General features: G+C 30.0%; 9 protein-coding genes across 9 annotated transcripts; 5 read left to right on the forward strand and 4 right to left on the reverse strand.

Annotated features, from left to right (window-relative positions):
• Window positions 1–764: 764 nt before the first annotated feature.
• Window positions 765–2,705, forward strand: cgd4_3750 (hypothetical protein with signal peptide; the record flags this gene model as incomplete). Its single annotated transcript, XM_625951.1, has 1 exon — window positions 765–2,705. One exon carries the CDS (start codon window positions 765–767, stop codon window positions 2,703–2,705), a length of 1,941 nt encoding a protein of 646 aa, XP_625951.1.
• Window positions 2,706–3,468: 763 nt separating this feature from the next.
• cgd4_3760 (hypothetical protein) lies at window positions 3,469–3,850 on the reverse strand (the record flags this gene model as incomplete). The annotated part of the gene is made up of 2 exons (XM_001388042.1): window positions 3,469–3,657; window positions 3,704–3,850. Coding segments are annotated over 2 exons (336 nt in total), but the record flags the coding sequence as incomplete, so codon positions are not given.
• Window positions 3,851–5,037: 1,187 nt separating this feature from the next.
• Window positions 5,038–8,160, forward strand: cgd4_3770 (conserved hypothetical protein; the record flags this gene model as incomplete). Its single annotated transcript, XM_625952.1, has 1 exon — window positions 5,038–8,160. The coding sequence occupies one exon, from the start codon at window positions 5,038–5,040 to the stop codon at window positions 8,158–8,160; it is 3,123 nt and encodes a 1,040-aa protein (XP_625952.1).
• Window positions 8,161–8,356: 196 nt separating this feature from the next.
• On the reverse strand, window positions 8,357–8,725 carry cgd4_3780 (hypothetical protein; the record flags this gene model as incomplete). The annotated part of the gene is made up of 1 exon (XM_625953.1): window positions 8,357–8,725. One exon carries the CDS (start codon window positions 8,723–8,725, stop codon window positions 8,357–8,359), a length of 369 nt encoding a protein of 122 aa, XP_625953.1.
• An 805-nt stretch (window positions 8,726–9,530) lies between these two features.
• On the forward strand, window positions 9,531–10,532 carry cgd4_3790 (hypothetical protein; the record flags this gene model as incomplete). Its single annotated transcript, XM_625954.1, has 1 exon — window positions 9,531–10,532. The coding sequence occupies one exon, from the start codon at window positions 9,531–9,533 to the stop codon at window positions 10,530–10,532; it is 1,002 nt and encodes a 333-aa protein (XP_625954.1).
• Window positions 10,533–10,912: 380 nt separating this feature from the next.
• cgd4_3800 (Rrp8p like methyltransferase involved in rRNA processing) lies at window positions 10,913–12,022 on the forward strand (the record flags this gene model as incomplete). The annotated part of the gene is made up of 1 exon (XM_625955.1): window positions 10,913–12,022. The coding sequence occupies one exon, from the start codon at window positions 10,913–10,915 to the stop codon at window positions 12,020–12,022; it is 1,110 nt and encodes a 369-aa protein (XP_625955.1).
• A 485-nt stretch (window positions 12,023–12,507) lies between these two features.
• On the forward strand, window positions 12,508–14,022 carry cgd4_3810 (putative transcription factor IIE alpha subunit; the record flags this gene model as incomplete). Its single annotated transcript, XM_625956.1, has 1 exon — window positions 12,508–14,022. The coding sequence occupies one exon, from the start codon at window positions 12,508–12,510 to the stop codon at window positions 14,020–14,022; it is 1,515 nt and encodes a 504-aa protein (XP_625956.1).
• Window positions 14,023–14,104: 82 nt separating this feature from the next.
• Window positions 14,105–16,792, reverse strand: cgd4_3820 (hypothetical protein; the record flags this gene model as incomplete). Its single annotated transcript, XM_625957.1, has 1 exon — window positions 14,105–16,792. The coding sequence occupies one exon, from the start codon at window positions 16,790–16,792 to the stop codon at window positions 14,105–14,107; it is 2,688 nt and encodes an 895-aa protein (XP_625957.1).
• A 1,381-nt stretch (window positions 16,793–18,173) lies between these two features.
• Window positions 18,174–23,384, reverse strand: cgd4_3830 (Ank repeat protein with possible signal peptide; the record flags this gene model as incomplete). The annotated part of the gene is made up of 1 exon (XM_625958.1): window positions 18,174–23,384. The coding sequence occupies one exon, from the start codon at window positions 23,382–23,384 to the stop codon at window positions 18,174–18,176; it is 5,211 nt and encodes a 1,736-aa protein (XP_625958.1).
• Window positions 23,385–23,595: the final 211 nt, after the last annotated feature.

A 23,595-nucleotide genomic window follows, 5' to 3' on the forward strand; every position in this document is an offset into this window, starting at 1 on the left:
TATTAATCTATTTAAAAAAATGTTTTAAGAAAATAAGAAGAAATTCATTTTCAAAATAATTAACAAATATTACAAATCTAATTTTGTTAAAAATCCTGACAATCTTTTCTCCTAATCTTTCGTGATCTCAACTTCTTTGGAAAAAAAAAGCAAAAAGAAACGTTTTTTTAACAGACAAGTTATTAATAACATAACAAACTTGTCTATACACTTTGATTCATTATCTATAATTAATACCTTCTTATTTCTACTATTAACTAATTATTCACACTACATCTTCCAAAAATTCCCGTCCTAATCTTATTTACCCCCCCGTTGTTTATTCCGGACTCCGGAGACAAGACGTAGGAGGCTATTGAATTTAATTAATGCCTTTAATAAATATAGTAGAAATAAGGTGGCGGTATTAATAAAGAAAATGAATAGTTAATAAATAGCAATATTATAGGTATAACGAATATAGAATATGAATCAATTAACAAATAAGTCATAATTGGATTTTAAGGGGAGTTTAAGGGAAATTAATTAATTAATATATATATTTATTTGTGTATATGTATAAATATTTAAGTACATTTTTATAGTTAAACCGACACTGAACAAGTAAATAATAGATTATTGGAACAACTCTAATTATCTATTATTTGACAGGAATTGTCAGTAAAGATTCATTCAAATTAAGTTTTCTATTTGTTCTTATGTACTCGAGGCACTCAATAATTTATGAGAGTTTGATAAAAAAAATGTTCACTTTGCAAATTTAAATGAGATTGAGAAACTGGTGTATCCTTTCAATCTTCATACTTCTGATTAAATCGTTAGATAATATATGTTTTGCTTCTAATGGAGAATTTAATTCGTTAACTATAGCTTCATATACGCAGCAAAATCAACAAAGAATAGCAACATTAGCAACTTATAAAAAGAAGATCAATGATTCCAATAAAAGGATATTTAAGCTAAAAAAAATCATTTGTAGAATATTACAAGTACAACAGGAAAATAATCAAACGGGATTTAATTCAAACTCTAAAGCTACAAGAATTTCAGATAGACATCAAGATGCCATTGTTACTACTAGTGGAAGTAATAATAAAAGTAGTACTTCCGATAATGATGAACTTGAAAAGAAACTTTCTGAAGTTGTTGTATCTTTATTAGACGAACAGGCTAAATTCGCAAACTTGATATTGAAAAGAATAATAATATTTTGGAATCCAAGTTTAAACTTTGGAGTTGATATCTCATCTAAAGGAGCATTAGAACGAGGATTTCTTGATATGCTTGGTTTAGGAGACAAGCAAATTTGGAGTGGATCTAATTATGGTGGTAAACTTATAAGAGCTACAGACTCTGAGAATAGAATACAAGAGTCTCTATCAAAATTGATTAGTCTTACTGAATTATATAGATATCTAATGGTACATAACTATCTTCATATTATTGGTTCCATTTATAGACATACAAAAAATTTTGAAAGAACTGTCAGATCAAGACTTAGGTTATTTAAAAAAATGAGAGATAGGCTGGTAAGCACAAGAGATTCTTTAGCTTTGATATTAAATACAGATTTACCAGATGACGTTAATTTACCACACCCTATTTCTCCTCCTTGTTATCTTAATATGGGAGAGAATTGTAATGAAGAAATGTATAATCAAATCTTGAATGAAATAGCTTTTTTCAAAACAGTTCAAGATGAGAATAGAGAGCTTTCAACTAGAATTCGTGATGGATCATGTGGAAACCATGAAGTTACAGGATGTACATTCTGTGAAATCAAGAAAGCAAGGATATCTTTGATTGAATGGGCATTTAATGATATTCAATCAGATTTAACTAGACTAGAAAGGGATTTGAAGCTTTGCCAGGAAACAATTAAACGGAATAATGGAAATGATTTATCCATTTCCAAATTTAATAGAGGCGGAGGAGGTTTTGAACCAAACTTGGATTATAACATTTCTGATTCTTCAGAAACTATGCTCGGATATGGATCTAGCGAGCTAAGCAATGATCAAAATGAAACCAATTCATATGGTAATTTTTCAAGTGAATTTGGAAATAATGCAAGGCCAACAGGAAACATGAATAGAAGATCACGAACTTGCTCAAGCACGGAGATTAAAAGATATAAAAGAAGATCCTTTCATCATAAAACGTCAAAAAAGACTTCGAAGCGTAGATATCTTAAATCAAGGAGGACAAAGACAATTAGGAAATCTAAAGATTGCGATGCTGATCCTTTTTTAGCGGATAACAATAATGATGGTGTATCAAATGTAAGTAGTTCCCACAAAAATCAAATTCATTCCACAGATTCTAAAAATAGTAGCTCACCTTCAGGTTTTAAGAGTGATTATAATAACAGAAGAAGATCTATATCAGGAGGAGGCAAACAAACAACCGAAAATAATGATCTGGGTATATCTTCCCCCTTTCTTAGTACCTCTGAAACTAGTAGTCATTCTTCAGATTGCGAATATGAGTCAGAAACAGACGCATCCTCACCTTTTAATGGTGAAACAAATTCTATTACGAATACACCCGAGATTCATAGCTCTGTAAGTCCGAAAAGTACCGTATCACCGGAAACCAAAAGGGGCTACTCTTCAGCTCCAAATGATTCCATCCAATCGCTTAAAACTGAAGTTCCACAATCTCTCTCCAACACACAAAACAATAAAAGAAAAAATAGGAGGTAAAGACCGACTGCAACGGCGCCGGCGCCGGCCAAGCCCCGCCAACTCTCTATGCATTTTGTTTAGCAGAATTTTATGAGTGAGAAATCCGAAAGAAAATTGTAATGTATGGAAAAGAAATAACTTTATAAACATCTTGTTATTTGATAGCCCACATTTATTGTAAGGAATTATGATTATTCATGCTATTGGAGCTAATTGTTAGACTTTGAGAGTTAATACACGATGGTTGTGCAGAGCTACTTTGCAGATGTGTATATATATATATATATATATATGTATATTTTACTTCTCACTAGAGGATGTTATTTTTTGGTAAATATTGCGAAATATTGAAGATATTAAGATAATGCATAAGAAGAGATAAGAGAGGGATGCATTTTCTTTTTATTTTCTAATTTGAGAGAAAAAGTTACTTAAATTTATTTTAGAGCTATAGTGTAAGATGTTTTGTAGTATATACTTATGGCATCTTCATTTTATGTTTATGGTTACACATGCTGGTATTAGTGGCGGATTAATTTGAAGTTTTCTTAGATTTTTTTTTCTTCCGAATTCAAATAATCACGAGCTCTAATTCTTTTGCTAAATTCCAGCTAAGTTAGAAAGATGTTTCAGAGGCGTATATAGGGAGAAAAAAGTACTGAATGTGGGGAGTTCATACTGGGGGTAACAAAAAGTTTGGAATGTTTTATAATATGGGTCTTTCCCGAATTATATATATTTAGTAATTCACTATCTTTTTACTTAAATCTACAAGGTGGGTTCAGGCTTTGAGGGAGGTATGAATTTGGATACTGCATAGAAGAAGTAATATTTTTTGTTTTAATTTTCTTCCCGATCTTTCACTCTTGCTTATCAGCTTCACGCTTTTTCTTTTTTTCCTCTCTATTTTCAGAAGGGAGCCAGTTAACTTTGTTTCTGCAATACATTGGCCAGGAAGGAACACAAACCTGAAATTAAGAATTAAAAATGCAAAATTATTAATTCCCGCGACTTACTAGAAGAGTGATAGCCAGACCTAATAAAGTTGTCAGTACCGTATAATAGAACTTTTGGTGGTAAAATCCAATAATAAACGACATAATCCCTGTTAATATAACCAGTCGTTCTTGAATCTTATATGCTAGATCTTGTCCGGAAAAATCCTAATTTTTCAGTAAATGTAAGTGTTTTTAAGTTAAAGTGATCAATAATTATTTCTTTTTCTTTTAAACTTACGTGAATATTTTCCTCTAAACAATTTTTGATGTGTAGTATTGTTCCTAACATTGTATTTCTTTTAATCTTTTACTTTTCTTCAGTTTGTAATATTTGCAGATTTTCAAGAAATAGGTGATATATCTTGAATATATATAAATATATATTTTGTAGTTAGAATAAGTTAAGTTTGAGTGTACTGTGTGTGGGAAACTGTTTATTTAATTTCTATATTTGAAATTCTTAAGAAGAAAAAAAACTTTAATTTGCTCCTGTAAAAGTTGGTATTATTATTTGTTATTTTAGACTCAAAAGAATTTTTCCTATTCGGTACCTTGAGCGTGTAAATTGTATTCTTAAATCTTGTGTTTATTGAAATGAGTGAAGTAATTAAAAAAAATACTCTCTAATTTTTAATTAATGAGGTATTTTTAATTCTCGCACAGTTTGATTTTTTTTCATTTAGGTTTTTTATTTTTTTTTTACATATTAGGGTACCTAGTTTAATCTGCCCCCTTAAAACTTGTATACCGGCGAAATTATAATTTAAAAAAAAATGCCGGTATTAAAAATTATAATTGGAAGAGAAAGCCCGCCCAAATGCCAATTAGGGACAAATAATAAAATTAATTAGAGACGGAAAGTAATAAATGAAATAAAATAATTAGTAAACGGTATTGACATTAATTGAGATGCCGGTTGAATGAAGGAAAATTGAGAAAAATTGAAAAAACTTTATTTTCTCTTTTTTTTTTCTATATATATATAAGAAGAAAAACAACAAAGAAAACGCAGAATAAAGTAGAGCCCTATAAGTGGGAGGTTCTGTGAGAAGTTTGTTGGGTGGAAAAGATCAAGAAAATAAAGAATAAGGTACTACTATTTGAGAGGTTAGAATAAAGGTTATTGGATAATAATATCTGATTCTTTGGGTTTCAAAGTAATAACTGATTAACTGGATAATACTAGTAAGATTCAGTAGAGCTTATAAAAGAATCAAAGTTTGATAAGTATAATAATATAAGAGATCATATTATAGGATACCTAAAGATTAATTATTTGATATCCCATTTAAGATTGAATACAATTATTTATAGAATAGGAAGATTTGTGTACATATTAGGAAAAAGTAATCATGCAGGGTAAATTTTGGGCAGAAGGCTCAGAGTCTTCTTCAATGGACTCCTCCAATAGTGAAAGTGAGAGCTCGTCAGACTCCGAGATGGAGATGCAGGCAGCTCGTCGTCGTCAAAGAGAGATGAATAATTCTAGATGGGCAATTGATTCCGACTCTGATAGCAGTGAAGACGACCGTAGAGTTGTACGAGGAGCTAAAGAGAAATTTCATGATGAATTGAGGATGATTATTAGAAGGGTTAATAACCATGTGAAGGTGTCTGATTTCAGCTCTCTAAGTGATGAATACGATAAATTATTAAAGTGTATGCAAAAATCTCAAAATGCTATTAAGAATTATGGAATTCCAAAGTTTTTCATTTCAGTTTTAGTTGAACTGGAAGCATTTCTTGATGAGAAATTTAGAGACAAGGAGGCTATTAAGAAACTTTCAAAGGCAAAGGCTACAAGTTTCAATACTTTAAGGGCTAAATTTAGGAAGTCAGTAGAAGAATATCGTGATCAAATGGATGATTGCAAGAATAATCCTCTTGCCTATCAGGATGATAATTTAAGTGACGATGATTCAGATTCTAACTCGTATTCAGATTCAGATTCTGATTCTGATTCAGATTCTGATTCATCTAGCTCATCATCAGGTTCAGACTCAAGATCAGTATCAGGATCTGACTCAGATGGTAATGGTAGCGGCTCAGACGAATCGTCATCAGACTCTGATTCATCATCATCTTCTTCTTCTTCAGAATGGTCATCTTATGAAGATGAATATGAAGATCGTCACGCATCTGCATTAGCTAAATGGGGAACCAGAACAAAGAGTGTGAAAAAGAAGGAAAGTGGAAAGAAAGCTAATCGTCAAAAACAAGTTAAGAAAGACTTGCAAGATACTACAGTAAGTGGAGGAGCTAATAATAATATTCCTTCAGGAGATCTTTTGTCATTTGAAGGTGAAGTAACTGTAGATATGATTGTGGAAAAAGTTGGTGAAATTGTTGCAGCTAGAGGAAAGAAAGGAACTGATAGACAAGAGCAGATTCGTCTGTTGAAAAAGGCTGCAGAAATCTCCAGACCACTTTCACTCCAGGCCTATGCAGATGTTCTTACCCACTTAATATCAGCTCAATTTGACACAATTACTGGAGCTTTCCATTGTATAACATCTGGAATATGGTCAGAAATATGTGATAACATTAACATTTTACTGGATCTAGTCCTACTCAATAACAAAGACAAGAGAGTGTACATTTCAGGCTTCCAAAGCTTTATTTCATCCAAAGATAAAAAGAAAAAGGCTTCAGGTGACAGTTCTGGCGCCGGCGCCAATTCTGGAATGGATGCACATGGAAATAGCTTGGATGGTGAAAATGCTAATACTGATGAAAACTCTTCTTTAGGTGATATTGTAGATCTAAAGGAGCAAGACAAAAGTACTGTTACTTTCCTTGTTTCATTTATTGAGAGACTTGATGGAGAGTCTCTCAAGGCACTTCAACTTACTGACGTGCACTCAAGTGAATACAAAGATAGACTTGTTCAGTCACTCCATCTTTTGGCGCTCTTATGGAGATGCTATAAGATCTGTGAAGAAAGAGGCTATTATGATCTTGTTTCCAGTCTCTCAGTACACTTAATCAATCAACTTCATTTTAAAAATGATTCCCTTGCTATAAAAGTTTGGGAATTTGTCAGACAAATACTTGAAAAAACAGTCAATTCATCCCTCAGTTCTGAGGAATTGAGCGCCAACTCTGACTCATCCAATACTGATTGTGCAGGAAAAATCCCTGATATACCGGTACCTAAGAAATTTAAACCAAGTGAGCTTATTACGGAATTGGTGGGGAATGTTTACAAATATGGGGATTCTAAGGACAAACTGAGGGTTTTGATTCAGCATGTTTATAATATGGCACTTCATGATAATTATAATGAGGCAGTGACTTTATTCCAATCTATAGGAGTATATGACATGGCATTAGGATCTGATGTAAATATTCAGATCCTCTATAACAGGTCTTTAGTTCAGCTTGGTCTTTCTGCATTTAGACTTGGACAGATTTCTGAAGCCCAGCAACTTCTAAGTGAAATTTGTATGCCAAATAGAAATAGAGAGTTGCTTGCTCAGGGTATGAGTAATATGAAATCACAAGAAAGAACACCAGAACAAGAGCGGGCTGAGAAGAGAAGACTTTTACCATATCATATGCATCTTTCACTTGAAGTTATTGATTGTATTTATCTTATTTGCTCTATGCTACTGGAAGTACCTTATTTGGCTTATCACAAATCTTTAATTATGCAAAATGAAGCATCAAATAGCCATATTAAGTTAAGACCTATTTCTAAACAGTTTAGGAGATTATTAGAACAATATGAGCGCCAAGCTATTACTGGTCCTCCTGAGAGTCTTAGGGATACAATCATTGCTGCTACAAGATCTCTTCAACTTGGTAAATGGAGAGAATGCAGAGACTACGTATTTTCTCTATCTATTTGGGACTATAATCAAGAAGATTTACAACAAACACAAGAAAGATTGGAATTAAATATCAAACAAGAAGCACTCAGAACATATTTATTTACTTATGGACACCTTTACAGCTCATACTCGGTTAATAATCTAATTGAGATGTTCCAACTTCCTAGAGAAAAGATTCATTCACTTCTTTCTAAGATGATGCTCAAGAATGAATTACAAGCCTTATGGGATCAAACCGGAGAGTTTGTTTTATTAAATCATAAGCAAGCAAGTAAGATTCAAAATGATTCTTTAATTGTTGCTGATAAGCTCTTACAATTTGTTGATTGTAACGAATCTATGATTTCTTCTAAAGGCAATGCAAGTGGAGGTAAAAATCCTAATGTTATTAATAATAGAAACTCTGCAGGAGTAGGAAATCCCAATAATCAAGGAGGAATTGGCCCAGGCTCTGTACAAGGAGGCGGACCAAATAATACAAGCAACACTAATTCATCCGGTACTGGTAACCAATCATTCAATTCTAATTACTATTCAAGAAAAACTAATTCTGGACAGTATAATAAGCACAAAAATACTTCATCTTCATCATCGTCAGTACCTTCTTCATCATCTATGAATCTTAGACCAATCCGTGTATGAAGATTTGTATACAAAACTCAAACAGGACGTGAAACACTATAAACTAACTGGATAAGCTCCACAATTCAAAAAAGAGGTAACTTGCAAGTACAATAGAGTGCTTAATTCCTCTTATATTTATTCATTGGAACTTAAAATAAATCATAAATATTAACTAGAAACTAATTTGAATGATTAACATTCTCTACTGAAGTTACTATGAATGCTTCCACATTATACTTAATGTATCTATATAGTTGATATTCTGTAATTCACATTTTATACATTCTTTTAAGTATTCTTTACTATTTTCAAGTTTTTGAGTTATTTTTTCCAACTTTATTTTATCCTGGAATTCTTTAATTCTCTCTAAATCGCTTTCATCTCTAACTGAACTCTCTAGAATATATTCGTAAAACTCTTTCTGATCTTTACATAGAGTCTCTATCTTATTATATAGTTTGTCATACTCATTCATAATATTAAACTCTTTATTGCTACTATTTTCCAATATACTATTTCTTGTGATTTCAATTGCAGCCAAAACTCCCATTTCTAAATTCTTAATCCATTCACAAACCTCCATATTTTTGTATATTTCACGAGCTCTACCCAGTTTAATGGTAATTTTAAGTAATTTTTCAGGATAATAATTCCATACCTTTTATGATCTTATTGTTTTCCTACCTTTTTTCTTCTAGAAAATAAAATATCTCTTGGGTTTTCATCCAAGATATAAACTAGTAGCTATTGAAAAAAGAGAAACCTTATCCAAGTAATTGATTATAAACTGATTATTTTCTTTTTGATCTAATCACCAATTACTTTTAATATTTATATTACTACTATTAATTGCATGTTGGCGCCATTGGCGGGAAAATTAGTATTTATTATTTATACATAAGGTAAAGAAATTGAAGTGGGAAAATATTAAGTCAAAGTAAAATTATTTTTAATAATTCATCAACTCCAATCAACAAGTAATAAGATTTTTTTAAAAAAGAGACAATAATTTCAACATTTCCAATCAGGAAGTTTGTGAGTGTTAACGCGTATAACTAGCCATTTATAGTCGTTATTAACTTTTAAAAAAGATATTAAGTAATAAAGCAAAAGTGAAAACTAGTTTGTTTAGAAAAGAAAGATAAACTTGCACTAATAAGCTAATGTGAGTGTGAGGGAGTAATTTAGCTTGCTTAGAATCGATTATAAACTCCAAAAATCTTATATTTGGATGAGTATTTAAAAAGCAGGAAAGTAAATAATAATAATTGAAAAAAAAAGTACATACGTGTAAAAGGATGTATGAACTTGCATGGGTATATAAAAGAACTAAAATAATAATTTAATTATTGGAATACAGAAATTGAAATTAATCTAAAGTGGAAATAATGCTTGATATTAACTATAAGAATGTATTAAGTATTGGAGATCAACTATTTCCTGAGTTAGAACTGAGACCATTTCTAATAAATTTGCCCTTAAACAAGAATGAGAATACTAGGGATGGTATAAAGAAGAAGATTTATAGAAGTTTTTCTTACAAAATTGAAGAATACAGAAAAGAGCTGAATATTTTTATGAATGAGGATAATGTCTTTAACTTAATATTTGATAATATTGAGAGTTTGGATGAAAATATTTTAAGAGGATTTTCTCAAATAATTGATTTAAATGACAAAGATAGCAATACAGTTGAAGATGTTATAGGACTTTTAAATGATCCAAATATTTGCGGGTTTATATTTATTATAGCAAAACCAATTCATATTGAGGAACCAGGAAAAACATTAAACTTTAAACCAATTCTGGGAGCAGTGATTGAACTTGTAGATGACAATGAAAGAGCAATCAGAATGATGTTTTGTAAGAGAAGATTCCCTTACAGTATATCTGAAATGTTAATTCGGCTTTCAATTGGTAGAGTTTTTATACATGCACTTAAATGGAATTATGATGATGGAAGTAAGAAAAGAAAGAGTAGCAATAAACTAGTTTCCATTTTGGACGAACATATTCAATTTTTTCCTATTCCAGCTTATAATATACTGATCAAAGAAATGAATATGTCACCTCATTGGGAATTATCTACAAAGAAAATTGCACATTCTGATAGCTTTAAAGCAAAATGTCCTTGCTACAAGTTCTCTAAATTGGAAGAATCCAGAAAATTCTGGGGAATTTCTGAATCACGTTACATATCTACTATTAAATCAAATCCTCAAATTTTCGGGTCTTTAATTAATTTGAGTGACTTTTCAAATTGTGACCTTTTTAAACATGTACAAAATAATTTAAAACATAACGAAATCATTTCCAATGAATCTTCTTCATCCATTTCAAATATTGATTCACCCTCCTCATCTATAAGTAAAAAAAGAAGAGTTACCTAGTTTTTTTTTTTGTCTTCACCTCTAAATGCCTCTATTCAACATGCATTTTCTAGGCGGGAATATTTGACCGCCCTGGCTATTGGCTATTAATATAAATATAGATGAATTAGAGTATTAAAGTTGGAATAGAGCAGAGTTTTGAGTTTTTTGCTAAATTTGTATTATTAAATAATACTTGAATGTAAGGTTTACTTGGTTTGTAATTTTGTTTTTATCAACTGGAGCATAGAATTGGAGTGAAGTCCTTATTATAGTATATTAAAGAGTATAATTAATCGAAGAGCTTTTAGTGTCGATTAATTTCGAAAAAGAAGTAGGAAAAAAGGTGTAAAAACTAGAGAATTATCCAAATTTTTAGCAAAAGTGTCTATAACACCATTATGTTGAGTATTAGAAGCAAAAGTCGAAAGTCAATAAAAGGAAAGGAACTTTATAGTGTTAGAAGTATTGGAATTAAGAAACAAAATGGTATAGAGGTTACTAATCGATCCGGTAATAGTCATACAAATAACTATGGAAATAGCAAAATCATTGGTGATAAAGTTAAGAATACTATAATTAAAGCTTATAATCAATCAACTAAAAATTCTGGTCCATTAGAAATTGAAGATAGTGGAAACAATATAGTTTCAACCAGACTTCAAGGAAGTTTATTTAGAAAGATAAATGAATTTCTTTATACTAGTGATAGTGAAAAAGCATTTAATGAGTATATTAAGGATGGTAATATGTTTGAGAACTACCATAAAGGTTATGAAATCCAAAAGAGATCTTGGCCTATTGACCCTTTGGATAATATAATTAATTATATTTCAAAAAATAAACATCTTAAAGTTATTGGAGATTTTGGATGTGGAACAGCCAAAATAGGTCAAACTTTTGGCCATATTAAAGGATATAAAGTTTATTCTTTTGATTTGAACTGTTCCAAAGAAATTTCTGAAAAATATAATATTACTATTTGTAATATGAAAAATATACCTTTAAATCATAAAGTCTTAGATTTAGCAGTATTTTGTCTAAGCCTTATGGGTACTGACTGGCCTTTATTTATTAAAGAAGCATGTAGAACTCTGAAAGATAATGGAATTTTAGTTATCGCAGAAGTATCATCCAGAATTGAAGATTCAAAATCTTTTATATCAAATCTACAAAATCAACTCAATCTTGAACTGGTTCAAGATCCTACCAATCTTACTAACTATTTTACTTTATTTATTTTTAGAAAGAAACAGTCAAATTCTAATCAACCTAAAAATTTGCCCACTTATATACAAAACATATCTTTCAATAATTTCTCAAGAAAAAATAGATATTGTTTTTCAAGCCTCAAATATAAATATGGGCTTAAGCTTTATTGGATTCGTAAAGTCTCCAAAACCCTCAAGTTTCTTAAACTTACCAATCAATCACTTCCTGATTCTCATCGTGAAAAAATATTTTACATTGATCACAAATTACTTAAACCTTGCATGTATAAGAAGAGATAACTTAATTTATATTTTCATTTTTACTTTTCCTTGTATATCCCTTCTTATCTAAATATTTTAGCACCGTTGGGCGCCAAATTTGTGGCGCCCAGGGGGTATCGAATGTTTAAGATCGCAAAAAAATTAACAAAGCAATTTTTTTTTAAATTGTTATTTTCAAAATAAAGGGGCAGAAAGAGGAAGGAGAAAGGCGAGGCCATAATACAGGTGAACATTTATAGGTATATCCACTCTACTGGTAGAAATTATTTTTGGTTAACTAATCATATAAATTACATTTTTTATAATATATATTAAGGTATTAAATTTATTAGAAGAATAAGTAAAAGTTTAACTAACGACCCTTTTTTGTGAATTCTATTAATGTTGCAATAATAATATTAATTGATTTTAACTTTATTGACTTACTTTATACTAATAGCTTCTTATAGCATACTATACATATAAATATATATAAATATATTAAAAGACACTTTTATTTGTATATGAATAAGCAAGACTCACATCCAAGCAGAAATAACTACGATACCCAAAAATTCCCCTATAACCCAGAAAATTTTAAAACTTTTGTGCAGATCCTTCTAAGACTATTTCATGATTCTCCAGCAATTATTGTTGGAGATTGTTTAATCAGAGAGCAAAAATCATTCACAGATAGAGATCTTGCTACTAAATTAAACTTATCTGATAGGCAGGTTAGAGAGGCTTTAAGACAATTAGAAGAAGACTTGATTGTTGTTAAGGATCAGAAATCGAACGATGGATCTCAAAGCAATAGCTCAAGCTCTGATCAGTTTTCAAATAAAAATAACGGTACTTTAAACTTCTCTACTGATCTTGAAAGTAAATATTCTTCAAACCAAGGAGGATCTGGATCAAATTCCGCATATTTTATCAATAATAGTACCGGACTACCCTCTAATAGGATTGGCCCATCTTCTTTCAGGATCAATCCATATTTACCTGCTGTTGTTGAATGGCAATATAACACAATTATTCGTGAAATTGACCAAGAAATTAAAGATGCTGTGAACCTTGATGAATTAATGTGCAATAGATGCAATGCAAAGTATTCTTCACTTGAGGCTCTATCACTAGATTTAAATCCTGATGATGGGTTATTCTTATGTAGGTTTTGCAACGAAAAACTTAAATCTGTTGATTCTGCTTCTTTTAGAAATGCTGCTAAAGATAAAGCTGAAAGAGTCAGATCACAACTTCAAATTCTGTCAAACTCTTTAGAACTTGTAAAAAATATGCATATTCCTGTATTTCCTCCATATCAAAGCAAGAATGACATCAATTTTAATAAAACAAAACTCCCTAATAGTTTAGAGAATGATGGCAATATTGATAGCAAAATCTCAGATGATCAAATTACTAAAACCTCTTTATCTAATGAAACCTCAACTCCTATTTCAATAGATAATAATTCTTCCCCTATTAGTAACCAAAGTAATTTCAATATAAACATTAATCACCCATCATCTGGTATAAGGAACTCAAACTCAACTTCATCAATTTCATCATCTTCTTCTCCCCAAGTACTTCCTCAAAATACAATTTCCAAAGTCAAGTTTGGAATAAAGCTTTCTGCCAAGTCAACAAGCTCTATTATCGGAACTTCTAATAGCCATTATTCCAAGCTTTCTGGTAATAATAATGCTATTAAACAAGAGAATTCCAGTATTATTTCTTCTTCTAACCTTTCTAATAACTTTACAAATAGTAGTAATATTAAAATTACTAGTATTATTACTGATAATATTAAAAGTATTGACCAGGAATCTAATCGCCATACACCTACTACAGCTAGCTCCTCTTCAAAGTCTCCTGCTAAAATTGAAGAACCAACTTTTTCTGTCTCTGCTATTAAGGATAAAGTCTTTAAGATTACTGAAATTGATGATGATATTATTAATCAAATGACTGATACTGAATACTTAAAGTACGATGAACTACTTCAACAGTATCAAACTCTTGGATTGATTAATACATAATCGTATTTATGATGTTATATTTAGTTATCATTCCCATCTAAAATACAATTTATTCGTTATTTTTGTTAATTTTATTACCTTATTATATATTTGTATTGTTGACTATATTAACATTTGATGTTAAATCTTTAGAATTTCCTGTGTAATTACTCCATTCTGTATTTAAATTTGTATTATTTTGTATTAAAGAAGGAAATATTGGCATCATAAATGGATTTATGGATGGAATAAATGGTGAATAGGCTTGATATGGTAATTGTGTAGAAGAATATACTCTTGCATGATTTTCCATGCTTAATTGATTATATCCTTGATCATTTTGCATATTAGAACTATTATTCATTCCAATACCATAAAATGGAGGATTACAACTACCAAATAAAGGAGGTATACAGAAATTCAAAGGTAGAATATTTCCAAAAATAGGAGCATTATTTGAAGCAATACTTCTTGAATTTAAATTTGTATTAAACATTTGTATCAAATTGGATCCATGAAATATGTTTGGAATACCATAAATGAAATTAGAAGATGCTAAATCTTCGGTACCATTTTCAATATGACTACTATCATTGATATTTTTGACCTCAAAACTTAAAGTATTAATAGTGTTATCATTTTCGTTATTTGTTTGTATTCCTTTTTTTTTATTTTCTTCCTGAGTTGATAAGTAAAAACTATAAGCTTGTTTATACTGTGATTCTCTTTCCATATTTGTGGAATTTAATGAAACCCTGAAAATTTGAGAAAGCTTCTGACCCTGTTTAAAATAAGTTACTTTCCATCCTCTTGGCTTCTTCCACCACTCAATCTTACTTTTTTGTAAATCTAACTTTTCGTGATCCAACCTTTGAATCTTACTAGCATTTTCAGAATCATTATTAGATTTTCTCTTTTTTATCATCTTTTTTTCTAATACTTGATTTTGATTTTCATCAGTATAAAAGTATTTTCTATTATAATTAAGATTTTCATTATTATTAAAATCTCCATTATCTTTGTTTTTATCATAATAAACTTTGTTATTTCTTAACATATCGCATAAAATCTCCTTACTTTGTCCCCCCTTAATACCATATTTGATATCTAACAAAGTATAAATACCGTTTGACATTTGCATGCAATATTGCCCGCCTTTAGAAGTTTCAATTTGATCTTGATTAAACTCGAGATTATCTTTAAGGTTTGAGTTAGATTCCAGTAATTTTGAAGATGAAATACCAGAACACTCACAATTTTCAAGAGTCTGAACTTTACCTTGTAATCTTGTGGCAATCCTCCTTTTTTCGTTATAATTGGGGTAAACAGATCTATATCCATTGTCTTGAATATCAGTATGTAGCAAATTCATACAAGACTTTTTGTGGTTAATCATTGTATTAAGGCAGACTTTTGAATTAGAATTTAAAACATTCTTAGAATTAAATTGAAAGAATCCATTTCCATAGTTTGTACAGGCAATAGGAGAATGTCCGGCAAGACCTCCTTCTGATAAGTAATTTAAATCATCATTTATTCTGGATGCATTTTCTATAATTTTATTCCATTGATTCAAATTGAATTCATTCTTTTGAGTTCCAATTTCTTCTACTCCAGCCATATTGATAATTTGAATGATATCATTTACTGCATAAAGGTGCTGTAATTCTCTTCTCGTTGTTTTATTTAATACTTCCTTGACAGTTTTCACGCCAAGAATGGAATCAAATATACCCCTAAGCAAAAAATTATAGTCATTGCTCCCAGCCTGATTAACCCCAAGTATCTGGGTAGCTTGACTAAATAACAAATCATATTCATCAATTGTGAACTTTTTGTTGCTTGTATATTCTAATACCAAGTTTCTTAGTTGTTTTCTACAGCTTGAATGTAATTTTTCCCACTCAAAATGCTCACTATTATATTCTTCAAGTTGATTAAAGAAGTCAGAGTCAATGGATGAGAATAATAACATTATCTTTTGAATTAAATCGACTGTTTTATGCTCGTGAGAGCTTTGAATTGAACAAAACTTCAAGGAAGGATCACTAAATTTATAGTATTCCGTCTCTTGAACTACCTTTGAGTTTTTATTTAAATTCTTATTAGAACAATCAGCAGTTTTTCTTTTAGAATAAGTAGATTTACTACTTTCTATAGATCCAATTTCCAAAAGAGTAGAATAAAATCCCTCAGGTAAACAGTTGATTGTTGCTCCATGTATTTTTTCTAGAAATTGAATTGCTCTTTTTGCAGCTCCTTCTTTACCAAATTTCTTACAACTCCATTGCTTACAAGACCATTCATTATTATTTAACCATTCTACAATTACTTTACGTTTTTCCTTGTCTTCTTTAATGACTGAATTAAACTTGTTCATTTTTAAATTGATTGAATTTTTATCATTTTCATGAGCTTGTATTTCATTTAAATGTGAATTTGACTCAACATTGGACTTTTTATGCTCTTCAAATTCTCTGATAGGAAAAGCTGGGTTACAACAATCAATCACTTGATCGCTACTACTAGCTGTTGTTGTTAAATAGTAATTTTTAGAATTTACTTGGTCCATATTATGCGGAGAAAATCCTTGAATCTGGTCAAAATTTTGTATTATATTTTCACTATTATTCTTTAACTTATGATAAACCAGTTTACTATGAAATTCATCTTCAATTTCTGATTTAACTCCAGCTTGTTTGGAATTTTCTACGGTATCACAATATTCTGAAACTATTATAAGTTGTTCTTTTGATACTAATTCATCGTCAATTTTTGACTCACCAATCATTTTCTTCTAATTTTATTTATTAATAATTTGAAGGACCAATTTCGGTATGATTTTTTATTCACCAAAACTTTAAATAGTTAATTATTACTATGTTTATAATTAATTATGGTAATAATCTTAGAAAACTCAAAAATCTCGTCAATTTTAATTTCATAATAATTTAGATTAAATATATATTGATATATATTTATTTAAAAACTTAATATTTGAACCCAAAAATCTTGGATTTGTTGATAAAAAAAAATTATTTAGTTAACTCAAATTGTTCTGCTAATATTTGATAAAGAAAATCTGTTTAAAAGAAAAATGATTTATTATATTATACACTTTAATTCCTTTGCTCTCTTTTTATTTAAACTCAAGCTCTCTTATTCTTAGCCAACTTACGATAAACCTTCCATAGAAAAAAAAATGTAAATTTCTGTTCCAATATATAATATCTTGATTAATTTAATTTCTCTATTATATATATTTATATGATTTTTTTTTTCCTCAAATTATCCACAATTATCTACAGTCTCCTTTACCTTTACCACTGGAAATTGAATCCCTAGTTAGAAGAATTTACTAACTTTTTTTTATTTATTACTTTCTCCTCTTTACTTCCTCCTTCACCAAATTAAAATTTAAACTTTAATGTTTTTCTTCACCCTTTAAAAGTCTTTTTTCCTATTCTAACTATTGCCACCGGTATACTGACCACATGCAAAACTTTGTTTTTTTCATGCACTGAGCGCCAACTCTTCCCGCCCAATTGCATGCAAAAATTTGTAGTAAGTGGCAAATTTATGCATGCAAGGTGAAGAATAATCTACTGCTTGGCGCCAACGTAAATCTCAAAAAAAAAATTAGCATCTAAAATATGAAGGGAGGCGGTGGGTCTTGAGAAATAGAAAAAAGGTCAAGGAGCGATAATACTTGGTTATTTTTACTCAAGAAAAAATAAGTGGGGAATATAAATAAAAACTTATGAAGATATTAATTATACAACTAGGGTAGTAAGACTATTCAAATACTAACAAAGTTTTAATCTCTTCTCCGCTCAATATAGAGAATATCTACGTAAAATCAATTCACCAATTTGTAGTTGAGTCTGGGCTTATTAATTACTATATACCATTTTATTTAATATAATTCGTTTACTAAAAAAAAATAGTTTTTTCCAAAAAATTTTTTTTCAAATATATTCATAGGTGCTTTGTTTACATTACGTGTCAAAAAATATTTGCATTCGGCTTCATTGCATGCAAAATTGCATGTAAAGCACAATTGTGTTATTCTCCATTTTAGGTGAAATAAAAATTAAAAATATGATTTCAGGAAACTCTAGGAATTCTTGTTAAATAAGCTATTTAAATTATATTAATTAATTAATTAATGCTTAGTAATAATCAAAGTGTAGAAAAGCATCATGCCTTTTTGCTGATAAAATAGCAACTTCTCTTCTAAGAAATAAGTGGAAAAGTTTGTTATGATAATATGTGTGAAGAATTGAGTTGATTGAGGAAGAAATACTCTTGGTAATCAAGTTTGTGAGTAGAATAATTATTAATATTAAAGAAATCAATGCCAAAAGCGATATAACAAATGTAAATAAAGTAAAGAATAGCTGGGATCGAAAAATTAATTGTATCTGCCCTTTTACAATAAAGAAGTGAAGAGCAAAGAAAACCAAGAAGAAGAAATAAGCTGATTTAAAGTATTTATTGTAAAGGGTGAGCTGAAGAAAGCCATTGTTTCTTGAAATAACATAATTCCAAATTGTTATAAAGAATGTAAGCTCTCTTAATATCAAAGTCTCATTTATATTTGTAAGCTTACGCTTTTTTCTACGTTTTAAGAGATTATTAATTATATATAAAAAAATACGAAACCTTTGTATAATTAATACCCATAAAAATCCAAGAGGATTGAGAAATGACCATACAAGAAGAGCAAAATGTGAAGCCAATATTACTTCAAAGAATACTGTAATTATTGTTGATTCTGAAAATCTAATCCATTTTTCCGGGTATCGAAGAAAGTTAAAGTATAGATTCTTCTTATCAATGTAAGAAAGCGTGTAAAAGGAGAGAGTAATCAACATACAAATTAACCATTGAATTATATACCAAATTCTACAATCATTTGGTCTTATGAACTCGGCTTGACAAATTGCAAGAATGTGGCGTTCAATTCTAGAATTCTGCAAATGAAAACTCTGAATTTGGCTTGGAAAATTACTCAAAATTGGAGAATATTCCCCTGGGCTTACATTATTCTGGTAACTTATAGGGCTATTATTTGAGTTGGTTATCTGTGAGACTGAATTGTTACTATTGTTCTTATTGCTTATTCCCATACTTGCACATAAATTACTGTTCGATGCAATCCCTCCATTATTTACATTAAAAAGAAAGTGCTCATCTGAGAGAGTCATACAAGAATTCATTGCCTCAAATGGATTTTGAGAAAACATTGTATTACTATTTGGAGAGTTACTGCTTGAAACAAGATCTATGTCGTAAATCATATTAAGATTATTACTTTGAGCAATGTTCTGGGATTGAAGCAATCCAGAATGTTTAGTACACATCCAAATTGAGTAATATTCATAAAAAACATCCTTCAAAGTCCAATACTTATGAGATGGAAGTTTTTTGTACCAGAACTTTTCATTTATTAATTCAATAATATTTTGGCTAGGTTCAATTTCGTTAAATTGGTTCATCGGGCTATTGGATTGTAAAGGAGAGTTGTTCATATGAGAATGAATTAACCTGGAAGCTGGAGTTAATAGAGAGTCTGAATATTTATCCAAAATATGTACGATCTTTTCATTATACATTGGTGAAACATTTGATGAATCCTGATTGGCATTTAATGATGACGAAAAGCTTATCATATTCTCAGAATTTGTTTCATTAAGTTCCAACCCTTCGCCTTGAAATTCATTATCTGGACTTAATAAGCTTAAAAGATCAACACTTGATGGAACAAAAAGATGGAACAATCGATCTCTCTCGCGAATTGAAATGGTTGCAAGAGATAAAGAAGCGTTTGAAATTGCTGATAGTAAAGAAAGGTAAACTGAAACAATCATTAAATCAATACTCTTGCATAAAATAATCCAATACATTGATATGAATAAAATAACTAGACGAATTAATCCAAAAAAAATAAAAGTATTGGTTTTTCTCTGAATCTCTGTGTCTTTGCAATTAAAGAGCCTTCTGATTCTAAAGAAAATATCTTCAAAAGCATCATAACCAACAAGAGTACATTTCAGTCCAAAAATTAATGCTCTTAAATATGATTTTGATTTTATTGGAAGGTTATTAGCAAGTAAGAATGTTGGAGAAATCTGTTTTCTTGTACTCAGAAATGATGAAAGCCCTATCATAAAAAGAACATATTTTGACAAGATCCAGTTTAATATGAACTTAAAAGGAGCCAATATAAACAATTCTTTTCTCTTCATTATTGAGTTTCGATTTTGGACATTGCTTTGTTCAGCATCACTTATATCATTATGTCTGAAGAAATTGCGATTATTACTATTCACTCTTTCGCTTTTACAGCTATTACTGGTATTAATAGTACTATGGACATTTGAATTATCATTGGCATGAAAGTTCTGGCACTTCTTTCTTTTTAATGAATTTTTGTTTTCTTCTAATAAAGAATTAAGAGAAGATGACGATTTATCACCCTTGGAAGAATTATATAAGGGGTTAGTGGTTTTATATTGTTGATAACCAATTAAAGAACCATCAACTGAATCATCAAAAGATTTAATAGAATTATCAGTGTTAGCTCTATCCATATTGTTTCTTATATATCTTTTCTTATAAGATGAAGGAGTATCACTTACAATTAATACTGTTAATAAAATCATAATAGCACTTGCAAGAGTTATTATAATAATAGCAACAATCTTATTATCAATTGACTGGCTTGATTTAAAAGAAGGATGGCTTATTATAGCTTCTGAAATAACGCTCCTTTTCACGACAAAGTTGTAGAATGGCTTGGTATCTTCGCTGATTTGATGTTTTCTAAGTACAAACTTTAAAATAGATGGAGAAAAACCTAAATTTTGAAGAACAAATAAAGATAGAGGTTGAGGTAATTTTGCAGATCTTGGCATTCTTGATCTTAAAAGGAAATCCATAGTTTTACTAAGATGATTTTCCATAACAATTCCATTAGAAAGAAGATCCATACTATCCCAGGTTGAAAACAAAAGCAAATCTACAAATCTTGGAGTACTAACATCACATGTATAATTCAACAAGGACTTTGTGGAAAATTCAAGAGGAGAGATATTATTGATTCGTGTTTCATACGTATGACTTGGAAAAGGAAGGGGAAATGATTCATCGTAAATGCTCCTCTTGAATTGATCGTTGGGATACTTATTATTAAGATCAGAAATACGATGTTTCACTGTCGTTTGGGATTTCGGAGTATGTTTTCGGGATTCCATTTTAAGCTTCGAATTAAACAGCTTCTTATTAGAATAAGACAACTTTGGTAAAAAAACTGAAATCACATATTGTAAAAGTTTAACAGCAATAGCCTCTTCAGACTGCTTACAGTAGTCGAGCTCAACTAAAATATCATTAAAAGCTTTCGGTCTATTCTTTAAAAGAGTGAAAAGAGCAAGATCTACACCTTTTTGATAGATAGAATTGGAGTCAGTTGGCTGATGTTGTTTCAGAGCCAGTTTGAGAGCACCGTGATATGCTTTAGTACAGAGATGTTTGTATTTGGAAAGGCTATTGGTTGTAGTTTGCTCAATACATTGGTTGAACAAATTTGTGAAAAATATCGTCAATAAATTATTTCCACGAAGAATGCTAATACTAAGGGAATTGGATTCCTCTAAAGAATTTGTCTCACCAATAACTAATAGAGGATAAAGGAATGGATTCAGTATTTTGTTTCTGGAAAGTTCTTCCAGATTTTCAGTTTTTAATTTGACATCTCTTTTAAAGACCATAGAAATAATCTTTGAAGTTAATAGTAAGACAGACTGTTCAAGCTGGTCTTTTTCATTATTGCCTTGGCTAACCAAATTACTATTAATTAAAGTGAAAATATTTGCTTTAATCATTTCACTGAATCTCTTCATTATTTCACTCTTCTTGATCAAAATCATCATTTGAGTAACACTTTGGAAATTGGAATTAGGTTTATACATTGGAACACCAAACATAACCTTTGTGAGAGTTTCAATACTTCGATCAGAGTACAGTGCTTGAATCAGAAAAGATCTATTTGAATGTGGATCAACCATAAATAGAAGAACGAATATATTCATCAAAACAATATTTGGAGTATTTTTTGACATTAAAGAAGTTCCTTTGAACATTAAATCCATGAACCTTCTTCTAAAAGAAAATCCATATGGTTGTTCTTCGCTATATAGGCGAGAAATTAAAAGTTCAATTGGCATAATTTGATTATTCCCAGTTTTATGGGGATTACATATATGCCCTTCTGGTAATTTTCTTGCTTGGATATAGAATTCTAATAATCTGAAGATTAATTTGGGATAATGCAGTTTACATGCCCACCAGAGAATAGTTAGACCATTTTGATCAGTGGAAGAGCATATTACTACATTTTCAAGTGAAATTTCAATCTCGAGTAATTCTAAGAGTATTTGTTCTCTGATGTAGTACTTAATTCCCAATAAAAGTCTTCTAGCAGCAGAATGATGGTATTCTGGAATATTCTTTCTAATATCAAACTCTTCAAGCGAATATCTTTTTGAACTAATCAATATTGGAAGAATATCAATTCTATTTTCAAGAACTGCCAAAGTGACAGGATCAAAGCCAGCATAATTTCTAATCCAAGGAAAAGCTCCAAAAGATAATAGAGCGCTAACAGCTTCTTTGAAATTCACCATTAATGCATGTATGAGTGGAGTGTTTCCTAGAATATCTCTAAAATTGGGATTTGCTCCTTTTTCAAGCAAGTAATTTACCAATCCTATATCAAGTTGGCTGATTGCATAAAACAAGGGAGTTCTTCCATCGGAATCAGTACAATCTAGGTGAGCTTTTCCTTTTTCTATTAATAATCGAACAACTTCTTTGTGTTGATTCTTGCAAGCTAGAAGAAGTGGGGTGAATCCATATTCACTATAAAGGTCAACAGAAGCTCCTAAAGAAAGAAGGTGGGATACAAAAAAATAGCCAATTTCTCCAGAAATTTTGCATGCTGCAGTCAAGGCGGTTTCTGAGTGTTTACTTTTTCCAAATTTATAACCAATTCTTGAAAGAAAGCTGGAAATATTGATAAATCTTCCAATATCTCGTGCAATTATTGATTCTAAGAGTTGTACTGGGGCAGATAAACGATCACCGGAATATCTTGTGAGTATAGATTTGGAATTTTCCATACTTTCCTCAAATTTTGACCAACTACTCATTGAATAGTATTCCGATTCCGTGATTTTACTACTTTCAGAAATTTTATATCCATATTTTCTTTTCGTTTTTGGACTAACTATTTTTCCAGTAAATATTATTAAAATGATAATTAAAGTAAATCCAATGATTCTTGAGAATTTGGAATAAATTCGAATATGATGATTCATTATTGCAAGTGAGAGAAGAAGAGCAATATTGAAAAGAAAGGAATTTGAATATGAATTTAAATGGCTTGGGTATCAGTTAAATATTAATAAAGTTAGTATTCCAATTAAAATATAACCCAAATACATTTGTATTTTAATTAAAATATTAAATATAATCTAATTAATTAATTCAAATATAAATATTTACATCATGCATGCACCAGAAATACTT

Source organism: Cryptosporidium parvum, chromosome 4 (genome assembly GCF_000165345.1).
Source record: "Cryptosporidium parvum Iowa II chromosome 4, whole genome shotgun sequence".
Classification (NCBI taxonomy): domain Eukaryota; phylum Apicomplexa; class Conoidasida; order Eucoccidiorida; family Cryptosporidiidae; genus Cryptosporidium; species Cryptosporidium parvum.